Consider the following 20,147-nt stretch of genomic DNA (forward strand, 5'->3'; position numbering starts at 1 on the left):
ATTTAAATGATTTGTTTTATAATCAAAGTTTTGTCGTTTTTATTGTGAGATAAAATATGCTATAAAATGATGATTGAGAGATGAACAAACAAACGTTCCTCAAAAGCCTGATGGATCATATTTGATACTCACATTTAGATTTTTCTAAAACAACGTATGGTTGGTTTAGTCCAGTAAGTGTATCTTGAAATATTACTTACAATATAAATGTTATACTTACGTTTACGTTATTAAAATCAGTAAAGATTTCACATGAACGACGACCTGAAGAGGGACATTTTGCAATTATTCCAAAATGCCTTTTGCTTGCTAAAAATATGGAACAGGTTTTTCAGCAAAGGTTTGATCATGTTGATCACTTAGAGGCCTTTTGAATCAAATATGATAAAGTAGGCTTTAAATGGTTAAGTAATACAGCATAATAGAATACATTTTGTACATTTTGTTTCAGGTACTTCCCGTTTGGCATCGTGTTTCTGGTGGCCGGTAAGATTCTGGAGATGAGCGACCCGTCCGCGATGGGGAAGAAGCTTGGCTTTTACGCCATCACTGTGGTGATGGGCCTCATTCTGCACGGCCTCTTCATCCTGCCCAGCATGTACTTCTTCATCACCAAGAAGAGCCCCATCGTCTACATCCGAGGAATCCTGCAGGCGCTGCTCATCTCACTAGCCACGTCCTCCAGGTATACCAGCCAAAACAAAGATCACATTCATCCTGTTATTCTTTTGCAAAATCCCTTTAACTAACAAAAGCCAGTTCCTTAATGATATCACCCACCAAGAAGTGAGGTCAGCACAAATGTCAGTATTAGCAACAAATGTGATTGGTTTTTGTGGTATCAGCTGCGTTGATGGATAAATACCAAACTTTCAGGAGATATATATGCAGTTTGGGGTCAGTAATATTTTGTATTGTTCATGAAAGTCTATTATGCTCACCACAAGTAAATACAGTAATAAAATTTTGTATATAATTTATTTGTGAGGGTAAAGCTAACGCTTCTACAAACATTTGTGAAAGAACGGGTTGCTCTCAGGAGCTCAGTGAACTCAAGCATGGTACCGTGATAGTTTGCCACCTGTGCAATAAGTCCATTCGTGAAATTTCCTCACGGCTAAATATTCCACGCTCAACTGTTAGTGGTATTATAACAAAGTGGAAGCAATTGGGAACAGCAGCAACTCAGCCGAGAAGTGATAGGCCACGTAAATTCACAGAGCGGGGTCAGCGCATGCTGAGGGTCACAGTGTGCAGAAGTCACCACTTTCTGCAGAGCCAACAGCTACAGACCTCCAAACTTCCTGTGGCCTTCAGATGAGCTCAAGAACAGTGTGTAGAGCTTCATGGAATGGGTTTCCATGGCCGAGCAGCTCACCCAAGGCCTACATCACCAAGTGCAATGCAAAGCATCAGATGCAGTGGGGTAAAGCGCGCCACCACTGGACTCTAGAGCAGTGGAGACGTGTGTGGCGGAGGGGGCGTGGTTTTGCAAGGTCTGTAGCGGGAGAGAGAGAGCCGAGCCGAGTGGTGAGTAAGTAGGTCAAGTGCAGATGAGTAACACCTGTGTCTGATTGCAGTAATTGGCATGGAGAGACTGCATATAAGCTGCAGCGGGGAGAGAGTTGAGAGAGAGAGAGATCTGGACTGGGACTGCAGCTCTGCCAGAGGGAGAAAGAGTGTTGAAAAGCTGAAACTGAGTGAAATATTGACTATTGAGTGTTTTGATTGTTCTGAGCTGAACGTTTGCTTTATGTTTGAACCTGTTCTGAGTAATAAATTAAGTGCAGTCCCAGTCACGCCGACCCCGCCTTCTTCCTTTCCTCACCCATATACATCGAACCTCATCACAACGTGTTCTCTGGAATGACCAATCACGCTTCTCTGTCTGCCCACCCCATGGACGAGTCTGGGTTTGGTGGTTGCCAGGAGAACGGGACTTGTCTGACTGCATTGTGCTAAGTGTAAAGTTTGGTGGAGGGGGGATTATGGTGTGGGGTTGTTTTTCAGGGGTGGGCCAACTCCATATTAAACCCTACAGATTAAGAATGGGATGTTCATTTGCACATAAAGGCCGGCGCCCCAAAACTTTTAGCAATATAGTGTGTATATATATATATATATATACACACTGTATATATAAATATATGTAATACTTACTGAGCCAGAGAATGTTTCTGAAAGTCTGATGTACAATTTCATAGCAATATACCCATCAATTACAACAGAAACATATTCATTTTAAAAGGTTTGTGTCAAAGGAAAGTGTGTAGCTTGCACGCCTGAAGGTCTCATTTCAACCTACACACCGCCAGGAGGAGGTTGTGACCCTGCGTCCATGATAGAGAGAGGGAAAACATCATAAATATTGCACAAGCACTCATCTATATGAGAAATTTTATCAATACATTTACCCTTTTGTCAACTCACGCTGCCAGCGGCTGTAGTTCACATGTCCACTAAAAAGAAAAACGTATTTAAAAAATGGATAATGTTATTTTTCTCTCTGTTGTGAAATATTATACACTTAAAAATATAGCTCCACCACACAACACTCATCTGTAATTTATTCATAACAATGATGCCATACCTCATTCTTTCTTGCAGTATTTGTATCATGTGTTTGCACATAAATCATTTTTGTGTGAGGTTGGGCGGTTATACAATATGAAGATAAACTGTTGCAACAGGTGGTAAAATATGTTGGGTCATATGGAATTTGCATATGCAATATTTAATTGTGTTTCTGATGGTAGCTGTATATATGAACATATTAGCCACAATACGAAAACAAACAAGTGGTAGAAAAAAAAGGTGTTAGTTTAGGTTTAATTTAATTTTAATTTGTAGTTTTAGTTAAAAAAATAAAAGAAAATTTCAGGTTAATATTTTTAGTGTGTCAAATTCAAATTTATTGCCAAGGCAATATATCTAATTTTCAGTTAGTTTAAGTCTTCAACTAATACTTTATATTATTTTATATCAGGTTGATTTTTATGAACAGAAATGTTTTAGCTAACAATAGTAACCCTGGATAAGACATGAGTTTTAACATATCCTTTTTCATTTGCAGTTCTGCCACTCTGCCTATCACCTTCAAGTGCCTGCTGGAGAACAATCACATAGACCGGCGGATCATTCGCTTCGTGCTTCCTGTGGGAGCCACCATCAACATGGATGGCACTGCATTGTATGAGGCGGTGGCAGCCATTTTTATCGCCCAGGTCAACAACTATGAGCTAGACTTTGGCCAAATCATCACTATCAGGTACGTTTGAAATTTTTTAAAAGTTTGTAAAAACATTTGTTTCACTATGATTTTTTTTTCCCATAAAAGGGTTTTTTTCAAATACAAAGTTATGTCATAGAACTCTAGATGGCGCAGGCTGATAGGTCCTTAACTTAACAGCAAACTTTATCACATAATTCCCTATAGAGCACAGCTGATTGGTTTTTGCTGTATCAGTAGCCAATGAGCTCGCCGCTAAACCTTTAAATACTTGGAAAGCATTTGCTGTAGCAGTTTTGCTTCTTTTAGCGTAAGTCGACTCTCATACCGCTGACCGCTGGAAGCTAGTTATTTTGGTCTATAAAGTTTTAAATATGGATATTTTTCTCACACAAACACGCCACTTCGCTTCAGAAGGCCTTTATTAACAGCATCAATAACAGCAGTAGCGATAACAGTAGCAGCAGCCAAAACAGCAGCAGTATCAATAACAGCAGCAGAAATAACAGCAGCAGCATCAATAACAACAGCAGCAATAACAGTAGCAATAACAGCAGCAGCAATAACAGTAGCAATAACAGCAGCAGAAATAACAGCAGCAGCAATAACAGCAGCAACAGCAATAACAGCAGCAGCAATAACAGCAGCATCAATAACAGCAGCAACAGCAATAACAGCAGCAGAAATAACTGTAGCAGCAATAACAGCAGCAGCAATAACAGCAGCAGCAGAAATAACAGCAGCATCATCAATAACAGCAGCATCAATAACAGCAGCATCAATAACAGCAGCAGCAATAACTGTAGCAGCAATAACAGCAGCATCAATAACAGCAGCAGCAGAAATAACAGCAGCATCATCAATAACAGCAGCATCAATAACAGCAGCATCAATAACAGCAGCAGTAATAACAGCAGCAGCATCAATAATAGCAGCATCAGCAATAACAGCAGCATCAATAACAGCAGCAGTAATAACAGCAGCAGCATCAGTAACAGCAGCAGCATCAATAAAAGCAGCAGCATCAATAACAGCAGCATCAATAATAACAGCAGCATCAATAACAGCAGCATCAATAATAGCAGCATCAGCAATAACAGCAGCATCAGCAATAACAGCAGCATCAATAACAGTAACATCAGCAATAACAGCAGCAGCAATAATGGCGGCATCATCAAAAGCAGCAGCAGCAATAACAGCAGCATCATCAATAACAGCAGCATCAATAATAACAGCAGCAGCAATAACAGCAGCATCATCAATAACAGCAGCATCAATAATAACAGCAGCAGCAATAACAGCAGCATCATCAATAACAGCAGCATCAATAACAACAGCATCATCAATAACAGCAGCATCAATAATAGCAGCATCAGCAATAACAGCAGCATCAGCAATAACAGCAGCATCAATAACAGCAGCATCAATAACAGCAGCATCAATAACAGCATCAGCAATAACAGCAGCATCAGCAATAACAGCAGCATCAATAACAGCAGCATCAATAACAGCAGCATCAATAATAGCAGCATCAGCAATAACAGTAACATCAGCAATAACAGCAGCATCAATAACAGCAGCATCAATAATAGCAGTATCAGCAATAACAGCATCATCAATAACAGCAGCATCAGCAATAACAGCAGCATCAATAATAGCAGCATCAATAACAGCAGCATCAATAATAGCAGCATCAATAACAGCAGCATCAATAATAGCAGCATCAATAACAGCAGCATCAATAATAGCAGCATCAGCAATAACAGTAACATCAGCAATAACAGCAGCAGCATCAATAACAGCAGCAATAAGAGCAGCATCGATAACAGCAGCAGCATCAATAACAGCAGCAGCATCAATAACAGCAGTAGCATCAATAACAGCAGCAATAAGAGCAGCAGCAATAAGAGCAGCATCAATAAGAGCAGCAATAAGAGCAGCATCAATAACAGCAGCAATAAGAGCAGCATCAATAACAGCAGCAATAAGAGCAGCATCAATAACAGCAGCAATAAGAGCAGCATAAATAACAGCAGCAGCATCAATAACAGCAGCATCAATAACAGCAGTAGCATCAATAACAGCAGCAATAACAGCAGTAGCATCAATAACAGCAGCAGCATCAATAACAGCAGTAGCATCAATAACAGCAGCAATAACAGCAGCAGCATCAATAACAGCAGCAATAAGAGCAGCATCGATAACAGCAGCAGCATCAATAACAGCAGCAGCATCAATAACAGCAGTAGCATCAATAACAGCAGCAATAAGAGCAGCAGCAATAAGAGCAGCATCAATAACAGCAGCAATAAGAGCAGCATCAATAACAGCAGCAATAAGAGCAGCATCAATAACAGCAGCAATAAGAGCAGCATCAATAACAGCAGCAATAAGAGCAGCATAAATAACAGCAGCAGCATCAATAACAGCAGCATCAATAACAGCAGTAGCATCAATAACAGCAGCAATAACAGCAGTAGCATCAATAACAGCAGCAGCATCAATAACAGCAGCATCAATAACACCAGTAGCATCAATAACAGCAGCAATAACAGCAGTAGCATCAATAACAGCAGCAGCATCAATAACAGCAGCAATAACAGCAGCAGCAATAACAGCAGTAGCATCAATAACAGCAGATCTGTTCCACCTAGACCAAATATATCAACATTGTCATATATTACCATGCCAAACACTCAGAGTTGCCATTAAAAAACTAATATATATTACTCGTTACTGAAAAAAATAATTCCGTTAATAACGCTGTTTATCTATAACGCCGTTATTCCCATCACTGCTTATTATACCCTAAAATTTTCATAAACCTTGTCCCCGGGAACACGCAACAAAGGGGTGAGGCCATGATGGGTTGCTTTAGAGAAGAGGAAGAGTTGTTGTAGTCGAGCACATTTAGGAGTCTTCTCCGTCTTTTTACATTTATTGCAATACAGTACATAACACAAATTCAATAGCATGTCATAGAAGTAAGATGACAACATTATAACTGTAAATAAACTAAACTATACCTGTTCTATCTTCATGCAGCAGATATTCTCTGGCTCTGTGCGTCTTACAACAGTTCACACACCAGCGATTTATTATCATGACAGAATATGCTTATCGATGACTTAAAGATAGTTAACATTCAGAAACGTCCTGTCTCATTCTACATGTTGTCCCTTCTTCTTGAGTCTCTCCATCATTGTCCGACTCCGGTTTGAACATAAAAGGCTGAACAGTTTTCTCTACCTTGACAAAGGCTACTAGCCAAAATGTTGGTAAATAGATGCCATGCTATCCTTAAGAGAGTGTGCAGTTTTTCTCTTTTAACAACAGCAACTCGGCCACATAAAACCACAGAGCGGGGTCAGCGCATGCTGAGGGTCACAGAAGTCGCCAACTTTCTGCAGAGCCAACAGCTACAGACCTCCAAACTTCCTGTGGCCTTCAGATTAGCTCAAGAACAGTGTGTAGAGCTTCATGGAATGGGTTTCCATGGCCGAGCAGCTCATCCAAGCCTTACATCACCAAGTGCAATGCAAAGCGTGGGATGCAGTGGGGTAAAGCAAGCCGCCACTGGACTCTAGAGCAGTGGAGACGTGTTCTCTGGAGTGACCAATCACGCTTCTCTGTCTGGCAATCCGATGGACGAGTCTGGGTTTGGCGGTCGCCAGGAGAACGGGACTTGCCTGACTGCATTGTGCCAAGTGTAAAGTTTGGTGGAGGGGGGATTATGGTGTGGGGTTGTTTTTCAGGGGTCGGGCTTGGCCCCTTAGTTCCAGTGAAAGGAACTCTTAATGCTTCACCAAGACATGTTGGACAATTTCATGCTCCAAACTTTGTGAGAACAGTTTGGGGACGGCTTTCTGTCCCAACATGACCAGTGCACAAAGCATCGGTCCATGAAGACATGGATGAGCGAGTTTGGTGTGGAGAAACTTGACTGGCCTGCACAGAGTCCTGACCTCAACCCGATAGAACACCTTTGGGATGAATTAGAGCGGAGACTGAGAGCCAGGCCTTCTCGTCCAACATCAGTGCCTGACCTCACAAATGCAGAAGAATGGCCATAAACACACTCCTAAACCTTGTGGAAAGCCTTCCCAGAAGAGCTGAAGCTGTTAGAGCTGCAAAGGGTGGGACAACTCCATATTAAACCCTACGGATTAAGAATGGGATTTCATTAAATTTCATGTGCATGTAAAGGCAGGCGTCCCAAAACTTTTGGCAATATAGTGTACATTTAATGCGGCACTTATATTATCAAGTTAGAGCTTTCACACAGTAATCAATGCCATAGCAGCACATTCTTATTGCAGTGCACATACAACATTAACCAGGGGCGCCGCTAAGGGGGGGAAAGTTGGGACGATTCTAAGGGCCCATGCACTTTTGGGGCCCCCAGAGATTGGTTTTATTAGTAGTAATAGTACTAGTAGTAATGTAATAGAAATTATAATTGTATAATCTGCCAAAGATTTGCAAATATAACAAAATGATGGCTTATTTCCAGCAAAACGCTCCACTCACAAACCACTCACGCTCATGGGTAAAACGATATTTGCTCAAATCCAACTCCGACATGAAATTTCTCTGTACTGTAAGAGAAAATGCATAATAAAATGTATTTAGTAGGGCTGTCAAAAGATTAACCGTGATTAATCGCATCCAAAATAAAAGTTTGTGTTTACATAATATATGTGTGTGTACTCTGTTAATTATTATTTATACTGTATATAAATACACACACAAGCATGTATATATTTAAAAAAAAAATATTATTTTTATATATAAAACATTTATATTTATATATATTATAGATTATATAAATGTATATACAGTATATACATGCAAATATTTCTTAAATATATGAATGTGTGTGTATTTATATATAAATAATAATTAACAGAGTACACACACATATATTATGTAAACACAAACTTTTATTTTGGATGCAATTAATCGCGATTAATCGCGATTAATCTTTTGACAGCCCTAGTATTTAGTTTTATATTTATGTTTAAATATTATAATGTAATTTTTTATGTCTATCTGTGTAGTCAATCTGTCAATGTTGATTATGAAAAGTGAACAGCATGAAAGTAAATTTAATTTTGTATAAATTGTATCTTTATTTTAATCAATGTTTCATCGACCAATTGGGGCATTCTGGATTGAGCGAGCAGAGATTAATTGGTCAGTATTATTAAATTGCAGACAAAGATTTTGGATAGCTAGGTTGGTGCGGTAGGGGGCCCAACACCATATTCTTTCATAGGGCCCAAAATTGCTAGCGGCGCCCCTGACATTAACAAGTGACAGAATTGAGAATTTCTGCACGTAAGCAGTGCAATGAAGATGTGCATTTAACGCACCGCCCAATTAACAAGTCACACACTATGGAACTGCAGCTCTATTACACAGCAGAAATAATGTAACCTGCAGTGCTGTGTAAAACAGGCATAACACAGCTGTACATTTCTATAATTAGTTATCTTTAATGAGTAATGATTTATTGTAATGTTGGCTTTAAAAACTTGGCAGGCTCCTCATGGGCCATGGCAGCCCTCATCAGAACCTCATTACTTCACTAGAAAAGGCCAGATCATCTTTTATTCATCCTTTTGCATTATAAATAGTGTGTAGATCGAAGTGTGACATCAATATATGTTATTTCTCAATGAAGCAGTGCACATTTTATCACTGGGTGTTGAAAAATGTTTTAAAGCTTGAGTGTGTGACACTCGAGTTAACTAATCCTGTGAGGGACGAGATGCATACACTCTCAGAAAAAAAGGTACAGTGGAGGCACAATTTTGTTCCTTGGGGAACCAAACGTATTATTGTATATTTTTTAAATGTACACAATTGGTCCTTAGGGTACAGTTATACCATTGGTTTCCTCTACTTAGAGCAGAGTTGTTGTCCGGCAGAGTTTGGCTCCAACCCTGAAAGACATCTAAATAAGCTCTTATTGAGAATTAAAAGAGGTTTAGATGTTTATGTTTTATTGAAAACCATTCACCATTATGGTGATCAGTGTTTCCTTTAGTTGCGCAGTTTGACTCTTGGCTTTTATGTGAGTTTGTGGTTTTTGTTACAGTGTTAACAAAACACATAATCTGTCCAAATCAAAAGAAGCCATAAACAAAAATTATCATGAAGAAAAATGTTTCACTCATCACTGACTAATCATCACTGTCAATAAATAATATTCACCAACAATACTTTCTTGCCACAGATCAGACATTCTGAATTTTGATTTTTATATACATTCTAGGGGGGAAAAGTTTAGACGCACACAGATATCAAGAATCAGCATATGAATCTCAACAATGGTGACATACTTAATGCTGCAATGCATGCTGGGAACCATGAGTTTTATGGTGGCTTAGTAGGGTTGGAGCTAAACTCTGCAGGACATCAGCTCTCTAGGACCGAACTTGCCTACCCCTGACTTAGAGCTACAAAAATTTACCCTTAAGGGTCCGACCACAGTGACGGCCACTTGTCCCTTAAAAGGTACAATTTTGTACTCTTTTTTTGAGAGTGTGTGCATGCAGCAAGAGCTTTTGTTCAGCTGCTCATTCTGTGTTTGATTTTATGTTTACTGTTTGCTGTCACCCTGTAATAAATGACAGCTGGTTATCTGTCATTCAAAAAAGTTGCATGCAATTTGTGTAAAAATAACAGACCTATGACCTGCCTACTTAAATTGAACATTTAAAGGGATAGTTCTCCCCAAAATTAAATTTACATCATGTATATATTTACTCTCGATGGTCTCTAGTTTGTTGTGTAATGCTTTGTTTTCCATGTTTTCCAGCATTACAGCGACAGCAGCGAGCATCGGTGCAGCCGGGATCCCACAGGCCGGCCTGGTCACCATGGTTATAGTGTTGACATCTGTAGGACTGCCCACCGATGACATCACTCTCATTATCGCTGTTGATTGGGCCTTGTAAGTATCGACATGTGCTGTGTATTTCCGTTAGGGGCCGTTCACAGAACATGTTTTTGCATTCTACTGCTTTTCCTCATTCTTTTTCTACATAAAAAAGAATGTGTCAATTAGACTCCCCCTGAAATTGCCTCATCGACGCGGCATCCTCAATAAACCCGTCTCGGATGTGATGACTCCGATCTTTAGAATATTTCGATCTAATATGACTTCTGACCTGTAAAGTTGCTAAAAATAATAATCATACACTGTTTGTTAATTGGCCAAAGGAGAACTGGCACCCCGACTGAGCCTGGTTTCTCCCAAGGTTTATTTTTCTCCATTATGCCCCTGATGGAGTTTTGGTTCCTTGCCACTGTCGCCTTTGGCTGAATTAAATATATCAACTAAATTACTGATCTGCCCACATTGTCACTGTATGATAATTGAAATGAGCTGATGACATCATCATTTTCTCCAGAGCGGCTGTACAGCTGAATTAAATTCTGTTGCATTATTTTCCTGTTTAACACTGTGAAGCTGCTTTGAAACAATCTGCATTGTAAAAAGCACTATATAAATAAAGTTGACTTGACTTGACATAAACATGTGCTAAGCAAACGTATTTGAGCATTTTACCACCGTGCTCTATTTTTATCTATAGTTTGTATCTATCCTCATTTGTTTTATCCATCAGTTTTTAAAATTAATTAAAGGGGACCTAATATGTATTTTTTTACAAAGTCTTTATTTTGTTTTTGGGCTCTACTAGAACAGGTTTTCATGCTTGAAATTTTTTTTTTTAATCATATTTGACATTGTTGCAGTTCCTCTCTTCCCAGCCTGTCAGTAACGCTCTGGGGTTTGTTTCCCAAAAGCATTGATGTTCACAAGTCCCATCATTGTATATCTTTCATTCCAAATATATACAAATTCCATTCTATGTCTTTTAGTGTCTCAAGCGCTGTTTTTGAAGAGTGCGCATGTGCGTAAGTGCTCTAATACGAACCCCGGAGAGACGTAAGAGGGAACTTGCGATTGAACGAAACATCTGGAAATTAAGCAAAAACATAGAGAACACAAATAGCGAATGTCATGTTCATTATTTCTTACAGCAATAATCGGACATTAATTTGATCTAGAACAGATTATTTAATTGACGCTATTACTCTACCACCTGTGTGACGTCATTAACTACTGTACTGTTGAACCAACGTGGCTCGAATGACGTGTAACAAAGTTACTACATTTTCGGGAAACAGTCGTGACTAGCCCCTCCTTCTGAAAAGTGCAATGTGCTCTGATTGGTCGGCTGGACCGGTGTGTTGTGATTGGTCAATCGATTCGAGCGTGTTTGGGAAATTCCCCGCACCTTACCATAACTGCAAGTTTCAACACACTACTAACTAACTCAACTAGGCCCCGCCTCTTTATTTAGCGTTGGGCGGGGATTATTTAAATGAGGAATATTGTGACGTGTTTATTCCCGGAAGAAAACTCAAGACGTGGAGGCGTTTCAGGGAGTTCAGAAACACTGACACTGATATAGAGTATAACTCCCACTGGAGGGACTTTTTGCAGGGCCTTTTCATGCTCAAACAGCAACATTACATACTAAAGAGAGTTGAAAAAGTAAAGTTAAGTGAATTTTAACATCACGTCTGTTTATCCTTACCTCTTCAGAGACAGATTTCGCACCATGGTCAATGTGATGGGAGACGCTCTGGCCACAGGAATCATGGCCCATATCTGCAGAAAGGATTTCATCAAAGAGGGAGATGGGGTGAGTCAGCTAAAAACATCATATCATATATGTAGTTGACAAATAGCATGGACATTAGTTGTATTATTATTTTTTGCAAACTAAATTATATATGGTATAATATATATAAGTGTCAAAAAGTGTGAGGCCATTAAAAAAATATATATTTCCATTTAATTTTTTCCAAAAGAACCCCTGCCCCCCAGAGAGTAGCCTCAAAAGAGTAGGGGTGTAACCCCGGCATCTCTGCCAAATTTGCCCATTGGCCTCTGTCCATCATGGCCTCCTAATCATACCCATACACTGATAGGCTTCATCACCCTGTCTCCTCTCCACCATAAGCTGGTGTGCGATGGGCGTTCTGGTGCAATATGGCTGCTGCCGCATCATCTAGGTGGCGCTGCTCATTGGTGGTGGTTGAGGAGATTCCCCCCTTCCATGTAAAGCGCTTTGAGTACCCAGAAAAGCGCTATATAAATGTAACAAATTATTATAATAGCATATCACACTGCATGTAATTTCATGTAATCAGCCCAAATACATCTTGAAATATGCATGTCCAATGACAATTAAATGTATTGGATTTAGATTCAACAGAACGACTTCATGTAAATGGTAAATGGTAAATGGACTGCATTTATATAGCGCTTTTAACAGACCTACGGCCATCCAAAGCGCTTTACATTTTTGCCTCACATTCACCCATTCATACACCGACGGCGGGTTCAGCCATGCAAGGCGCCATCCAGCTCGTCTGGAGCAGCTGGGGTTAGGTGTCTTGCTCATGGACACCTCGACACTTGGTCAGGTGGAACCGGGGATCGAACCACCAACCTTCCGGTTTGTAGACAACCTACATGAACCACTGAGCCACTGCCACCCACAATGTAACCCTTTACACAAACTCACACCTGTTTCTAAAGTGGCTTTACAGTGTATAGCCGTTCACAAACCACACAGAGAGGAGACAATGGCAGGGAAAAAACCTTGGGAGGATCGAACTCAATACAATATATCTCAAAATATTTACACAAACACAAGGACTGAGTTCGATCCTCCCAAGGTTTTTTTCCCTTGCCATTGTTACCTTAATGTAGGGTTTGTGCAAAACTTTATAAAGCTGCTTTGGAAATAATATGAATTGTAAAAAACGGCATTAATTAAAAAATAAATATATATGAGTTGCATGGACGGTACTCTCTGAATGATATTTTACACAAGTTCATGTCTTTGTCAGGGTTTCATGAGGACAGATATAAGTGTTATCTTAATTGTACGCCCTCAACGTGATAGTGATAATGAGAGAGATGTGAATGAAAAATAAGCATGTTAAGTACAAGAACATGGTTCTTAATAACACAGAAACAAAGGGTTTTAATGTTTTTCCTTGACAAGAGAACAGGTCACCTGATTCATAACTCTTAGACTGTGTGCCATAATCACAAAGACATCTCAAGGATACTGTATTGAAAATCAAAAACAAACAAAAGTTTGTGACTATGACTTTTTAATTAACTCTTTCTCCAACACCATTTTCTTTTTAAGTTGCCAGCCATCGTCAGCATTTTTGATCATTCACACAAAACTTTCATGGACCCCAGAATATTTTGTTGTATGAATATCTGAGCATGCAATATATCAAAAGAAAGAACAGAGGCTCTGCTTTAACAAAAAAAAAAAAGTTTTCATCTTCTTAATAACACAGAAACAAAGGGTTTTAATGTTTTTCCTTGACAAGAGAACAGGTCACCTGATTCATAACTCTAAGACTGTGTGCCGTAATCACAAAGACATCTCAAGGATACTGTATTGAAAATCAAAAACAAACAAAAGTTTGTGACTATTGCATACAGATATATATAAACTGGGAGGCGAGATAGTCACGACAAGGTGGAAAAACAGGGTTTCTTAGAATCTATGTAAATAAAAATAAAATATAATGAAAGAACAATTAACAGATTAAAATGACAATTGCTCTGATGACAGAAAAGAGGGCGTGTTTTAATGACTTTTTAATTAACTCTTTCTCCAACACCATTTTCTTTTTAAGTTGCCAGCCATCGTCAACATTTTTGATCATTCACACAAAACTTTCATGGACCCCAGAATATTTTGTTGTATGAATATCTGAGCATGCAATATATCAAAAGAAAGAACAGAGGCTCTGCTTTAAAAAAAAAAAGTTTTATTCTAGTTTTTTCCCCAAAGACTACAACTTGCAAAAGCAATTATTTTATTGCTTGTTTCTGCTCATTTTTCCTGTGTTTTGATCAGGAGATTCTCTACTCTTTCAGAAGATGCATAATAGCACCCCCTACCGTGTAACAGTGAAAACACAGAAATAGCCAAAGGGTTTGTTCACCCAAAAATGTAATTTTTTTAATAATTTGCTCACCCTGATGTCGTTCCAAACCCATAAGACTTTCGTTCATCTTTGAAACACACATTACAATGTTTTTGATGAAATCTGAGAGATTTCTGTCCCTGCATTGACATCTATGCAACTACCACTTTGAAACTTCAAAAAGTTCATAAAGAGATTGTAAAACTAATCCATATGAATTGAGCAGTTTAGTCCAAATTTTCTGAAGAGACACGATCACTTTATATGATGAACAGATTGAATTTAGGCTTTTATTCGCATATAAACATTGATCAACTCAAACGTGCTGCGTAACACTAGAATTAACCTCATTGGTTCTTGCTGAAGCTCAAATGCTTGCCTGTCCCGAACGCTCGCGGCTCGATGATTGGTTTTTGGGAGCCCGCGCTGACTCACGTCAGTCCCCACCCTCAATACCTTTCTTTCCCGAGCTGCATGAGGAGCTTGCCCGGTCCTGGAAGTCCCCGTTGTCTTCCCGTGACCGGTCCGGAGTGTGGCCTCCTCTTGGGCTCTAGCGCATGGCGCCTCGCTAACAGACATCTGCAGAGCTGCAGGCTGGGCGACACCCAACACATTCGCCAGATTCTATAATCTCCGAGTGGAGCCAGTGTCCGACTATGTATTCGCCCCCCGGAGGGGCCGGTAATGGACTAGGCTCTAGGTGTCTTCGCTTGCTCGCCACTCCACTCCACGGACTGGATAAGTGCGATATTCTCCTCAGGTGAGCTCCCCGAGAGCCCTGAGCTCCTCCAGCACTGTCGACGCCGACATCAGTTCAGTCTGCCCTTTCGAGCCCAGACCCTCATGTCCGGCCAGGTGCCCCGTGTGCATGGTTCCCTCCGGCAACCCCCACACGAGTATTTCCACCGTAAGCCTCCTCAATGAGCAGGTGTCTTTCCCTTGGCAAGCCCCTGCCACGCCTAGGGTTAAAAATCCACCTTCGGCTGGTACCCTAGAGTTTCCCATATGCAGCCCACAGCGGGTCATATGTGTACTCTCTAAGTCCTCCCCACGGGTAGGCATCTTTGGCATTCCCTCACTGGGATATGCTTCCCAGTGTACCTTGGTAATCTTGTGATAAGTGGGAGTCCTACGGCCTTAAGTGGCGGGATCTCACACTTACCCAGGGCACTGGACGACAGCTGAGTGGCGCGGTTGTATTGGAACCCCCCATTCGTTAGTCACTAACGTACGTCGTAGTGACTGAACGAAAGGGAACGTCTCGGTTACGTATGTAACCCTCGTTCCCTGAGGAGGGAACGGAGACGTACGTTCCTCAGCCACGTCAGCTGTGCTGCTGGAACGCGGAGTTCAGATCTTGGCTCCGCAGCAGATACATAATGCGATGTTGCCAGCGTACTTCCTTATATACCCACGCGGTGGGGCGGAGTTACGCATGCAAATTCCGCATGCCCATGGCATTGGCACGCCATTGGGCGCTGTTAAACACCTCGAAGGTAATTGGCTTCTAGGCGAAACCCCCATTCGTTAGTCAATAACGTACGAGGGTTACATACGTAACCGAGACGTTACTGTGCATTAACCTTTTCACACATACGTTTGAAATATTCTGGCTGACCCCCCAGTGTGAGTTTTTCAAGGTGACCATTATTTAGAACGTATCACTTTATTGTTGACACGCCATTGTTTGTCACGGGACACACCGCAGTCACAATAGTGCTGTATGACCTGCTTTCAGTTCATTTTGTCATTAAAAATATTCACAAATTTGTTAACTTTAGCATGTAATATCTGATATTCCGATGGTCAGATATGGGCTAGTGGATGTGTTTTGTTGTTTAACGACCTTTATAACAATCGCGTTAGTTGAGCTAAATGCGCGTCGCCATTTTAGTTTGTGCCGCAGTTCAGATAAATCGAATGGTTTCCAGTAACAAGTCTAGTTCCGCAGAAGAGTGACCTCCGCATGACGTATTAACGAACGCAGAAGCACAGAGGATAGAGCAAAACAAAACACGGGCCAGTGATTATAGTTTATAAAGTTATGAATATGGATATTTTTCTTACAAAAATGCATGGCTTTGCTTCAGAAGGCCTTTATTAAAGGGATAGTTCACCCAAAAATGAAAATTAGCCCATGATTTACTCACCCTCAAGTCATCCTAGGTGTATATGACGTTCTTCTTAAATGTAATATTAAAAATGTTCTGGCTAATCCAAGCATTATAATGGCAGTAATAGTTGCTCTGTTTTTGAAGTCCATAAAAAAATGCATCTGTCTATCAAATAACTGCTCCACGTGGCTCCGGGGTGTTAATAAAGGCCTTCTGAAGCGAATCGATGCGTTTGTGTAAGAAAAATATCCATAGTTAAAACTTTATTTCATTTTTTTCTATGGCTCTGCATCAGCCGTCCCCGCGCCATCACTTCCGGCGAATAAGGTCAAAATACATGCAAAATACCGGCACGATCATAGATATATACATAGATTCCTCATTAGTGCCTGCACGGATCGGTCGAATGAGGCATCTACGTATATATATCTTTGATCGCACCAGGATTTTGACCTTATTCGCCGGAAGTTATGGCGCTGGGAATACTAGATGACATTTGTTTGATAAGAGGTAAAAAAATAACATAAATACTGTTGGGTTTCTCGCAGAAACCGATCGTTTCGTGTCTTAAGACATCAATGTGTCGCCACGAGCCGCAGGGTTTCATATGGATTCGTATGTCTATGTGTTTTTACTCTCATAGCTCTCATACTCTAAAATATCTCAATTGACATGCATTATACAACTATCACACTGCAACGGTTGGAGTTAAAAATCTTCATTTGTGTTCTACTGAAGAAACAAAGACACCTACATCTTGGATACCCTGGGGGTAAGCAGATAAACATACAATTTTTTATTTTTGGTCGCCGTTTTTGGTTGAACTATCGCTTTAAAGCTTTAACGCTCTGGAGCTATATGGATTACTAGTATGGATTACCCTTATAAAGCTTGGAAGAACCAGGGTATTTTTTTGTATAACTCCGATTGTGTTCGGCTGAAAGAAGAGAGTCATATATACACCTAGGATGGCTTGTTGGCTTGGTTTTTGGGTGAACTATCCCTTTAACTAATGTCAACAAATGAGACCTTATTGGAAAGTGTTCCAGAGACTTCAGTCGAACAAAGCAAAAAAAGACATTTGCCTTTTTTCATTTGCCTCATGTGTTTCTCCATAGGTCCCGCTCATCTGCGAAACAAAGCCCGTGGCTAACCAGGGTTTGCCAAACTGTCAGCAGAACAATGGTAGTTTCCAGCCCCCGCCACCAGAGGGCAAACCCGAGCACATCCCTCCGGACGTGGCCCGCCTCATGCAGCTGGAGGAAGGGGTCCGCCCGCCGCCTCTCGATCGGAAAAAGCCGCCCGTACCACCGCGGCACCTGAAACACAGAGACAAGGACCATTGTGCCATCGATATGAACGGTCTCGAGACTAATGTATAGCGGCAATCAAAAGCTTTCAGGGCGCAGACTGAAATCCATCGGACTAAAAGAATCCACGTACATGGAAACAGGGCATGTGTTATTTCCTTTCCGTTTTTCTCTGGCAGTCATGAGGCAACACATGGTATGATCCTGCACATATGGGCCACAGTAATGCCACTGTTGGCAGCACATCCCAGTCGTCCCATTCAGTGCATTAGATAATGTCAGGATGGAAAGAAAAACCAGGTCAAGGTCCACAACACCAAGGGGTCATGGCCATGGTCCTGTAGTAGCAGAAACGTTATTCAAGACTGTCAAAAAGCATGAGTGAATTGTAAATACAACATAGCTATGTACTCTATGCGGTGTTTTTTTTTTTTTAATTTCTCAAGTTTATATATAATTTTATATCTTATATTTGATTCTTATCGCAGGTGTGCATGAAAATCGACATTGACTGTGATATTGAATGTTTTATGTTATCGGACACTGTAAAAATGATTCTGTTCCTCAGTATTTATGTATTTTTTTCCAGTACAAATTAGGGGTGTGCAATATATATCGTCTACGATAATGTCGTAATTGTTGTTTCAACGAAATAAATGCCATCCGACATTATCGAGTATACCCCTCACTTTACAAAAACACACCCAGAGAGCCAGCCCGATCTCATGAAAGTGTGTATCTATAGCATGAATTGTATTTATCGTGCAATTTATGTGTGTTTTTGTGTGCATATGGTACGCACTTTATGGCATGGAAAACGCACCTAAACCCACACCACTAATTGTACTCAAGGGGTTTACAGTGCATATATCATATGAATGCAAAAATTTATTTTTGCACATACATTTTGCACAATAAATACAATTTGTGCTATAGATACACACTTTCATGAGATCGTGTTGTGAGCGAACGCATTCTGACGTGAGGTAAATTAGAGTAATACATGAGCATTTTAAGTGCACACTTTCAGTGCTTGATTTTGTCTATTAAAATGCATTTATAATGCCCCCAAAATTAAAGATAAGGGGCGGAAATGCCTCTGTATGTCTTTTATATTTATATAATTTAATATAGTTAATATCACACAAAGAGTTTTTTCTCCAAATATCAGCAAAAATGTGATATTGATTTTATACAACTGTTCAATAAACAAGAAGTTAATATTTTACATCTCTGAGATACACATTCGTAACTGAATGAGTCACAATTAATCAAATGCTTCATTCCTGAATGAATCAGCAGTTTGAATTAATCGATTGAATGAATGATTCAATGACTCACTCATTATAACAGTTAAATGCTTAATTCCTGAATGAATCAGCTGTTTGAATGAATCGATTGAATGAATGATTCAATGACTCACTCATTAAGACAGTCAAATGCTTCATTCCTGAATGAATCAGTCGTTTGAATTAATTGGTTGAATGGATGATTCAATGACTCACTCATTGAGACAGTCAAATGATTTGTTCCTGAATGAATCAGCCATTTGAATGAATGATTGAAAGACTCACTCATTAAGACAGTCAAATTATTTGTTCCTGAATGAATCAGCCTTTTGAATTAATCGGTTAGTGAATGATTCAATGACTCACTCATTATAACAGTCACATGCTTCATTCCTGAATGAATCAGCCGTTTTAATTAATCAGTTGAATGAATGATTCAATGATTCACTCATTAAGACAGTCAAATGCTTCATTCCTGAATGAATTAGCCATTTTAATTAATCGGTTGAATGGATGATTCAATGACTCTCTCATTAAGGCTGCGTTCGAAACCGCATACTCATTGAGTAGGTACTCATTTTCAATAAGTACTTACTTAACGAACGCGAAAAGAGTAAGTACTATATTACCTGATCTCGTTAAGTATGAATGCGATCCGCACTTTAAGCGCCATGTTGACGTTATCATGTGACCTACGACGTTACCTGAAGCGTAACAACTTGAAATACGAGTGACAGGTTTAATTCATCCATCTATAAATATCTTAATTTTGATTAAACTTGCTAATTTTGTGGTCTTGTTGAAGATTTATTTTGTGATTGTAGCATAATACATTTGAACCCTACTATCTGACCCAGTTTTATCCTTTTTTATCTTTGCGAAAACCCACAATCATGCATCTCTTGAATATGTTGTTAATTTCATTTTACATGCAAACAATTTTATCCACAAGCAAAAGTGCCTAAATCTCCAAATATTTTCTTTTTCTTGTTAAATTTAACTTGTTTCATCCCTCAGGTTTATGAAATATACATATATGTATATAGTTGCATTATGATGAATTATTCAAAGATATCGTTTCGGTTACTAATGTAACCTCGGTTCCCTAAGATGAGGGAACGAGTATTGCGTTTTGCTAAAACGCTATGGGGGAATTCCT

The 20,147-nt window shown here is 39.8% G+C and overlaps 1 protein-coding gene across 1 annotated transcript in view; it reads left to right on the plus strand.

The window, feature by feature from the left end:
• slc1a7b (solute carrier family 1 member 7b) overlaps positions 1-19,838 on the plus strand; it is a 99,847-nt gene extending 80,009 nt beyond the window's left edge. Inside the window, exons 7-11 of the mRNA XM_079802820.1 lie at positions 452-685; positions 3,074-3,268; positions 10,056-10,190; positions 11,853-11,952; positions 17,508-19,838. Of these exons, the coding sequence (XP_079658946.1) occupies positions 452-685; positions 3,074-3,268; positions 10,056-10,190; positions 11,853-11,952; positions 17,508-17,771 (928 nt within the window). The 3' untranslated portion in view covers positions 17,772-19,838. The remainder of the gene's footprint in view (positions 1-451; positions 686-3,073; positions 3,269-10,055; positions 10,191-11,852; positions 11,953-17,507) is intronic.
• The last annotated feature ends 309 nt before the right edge of the window (positions 19,839-20,147 follow it).

This window comes from Gobio gobio (assembly GCF_949357685.1).
Source record: "Gobio gobio genome assembly, chromosome: 21".
NCBI classification, from domain to species: Eukaryota; Metazoa; Chordata; class Actinopteri; order Cypriniformes; family Gobionidae; genus Gobio; species Gobio gobio.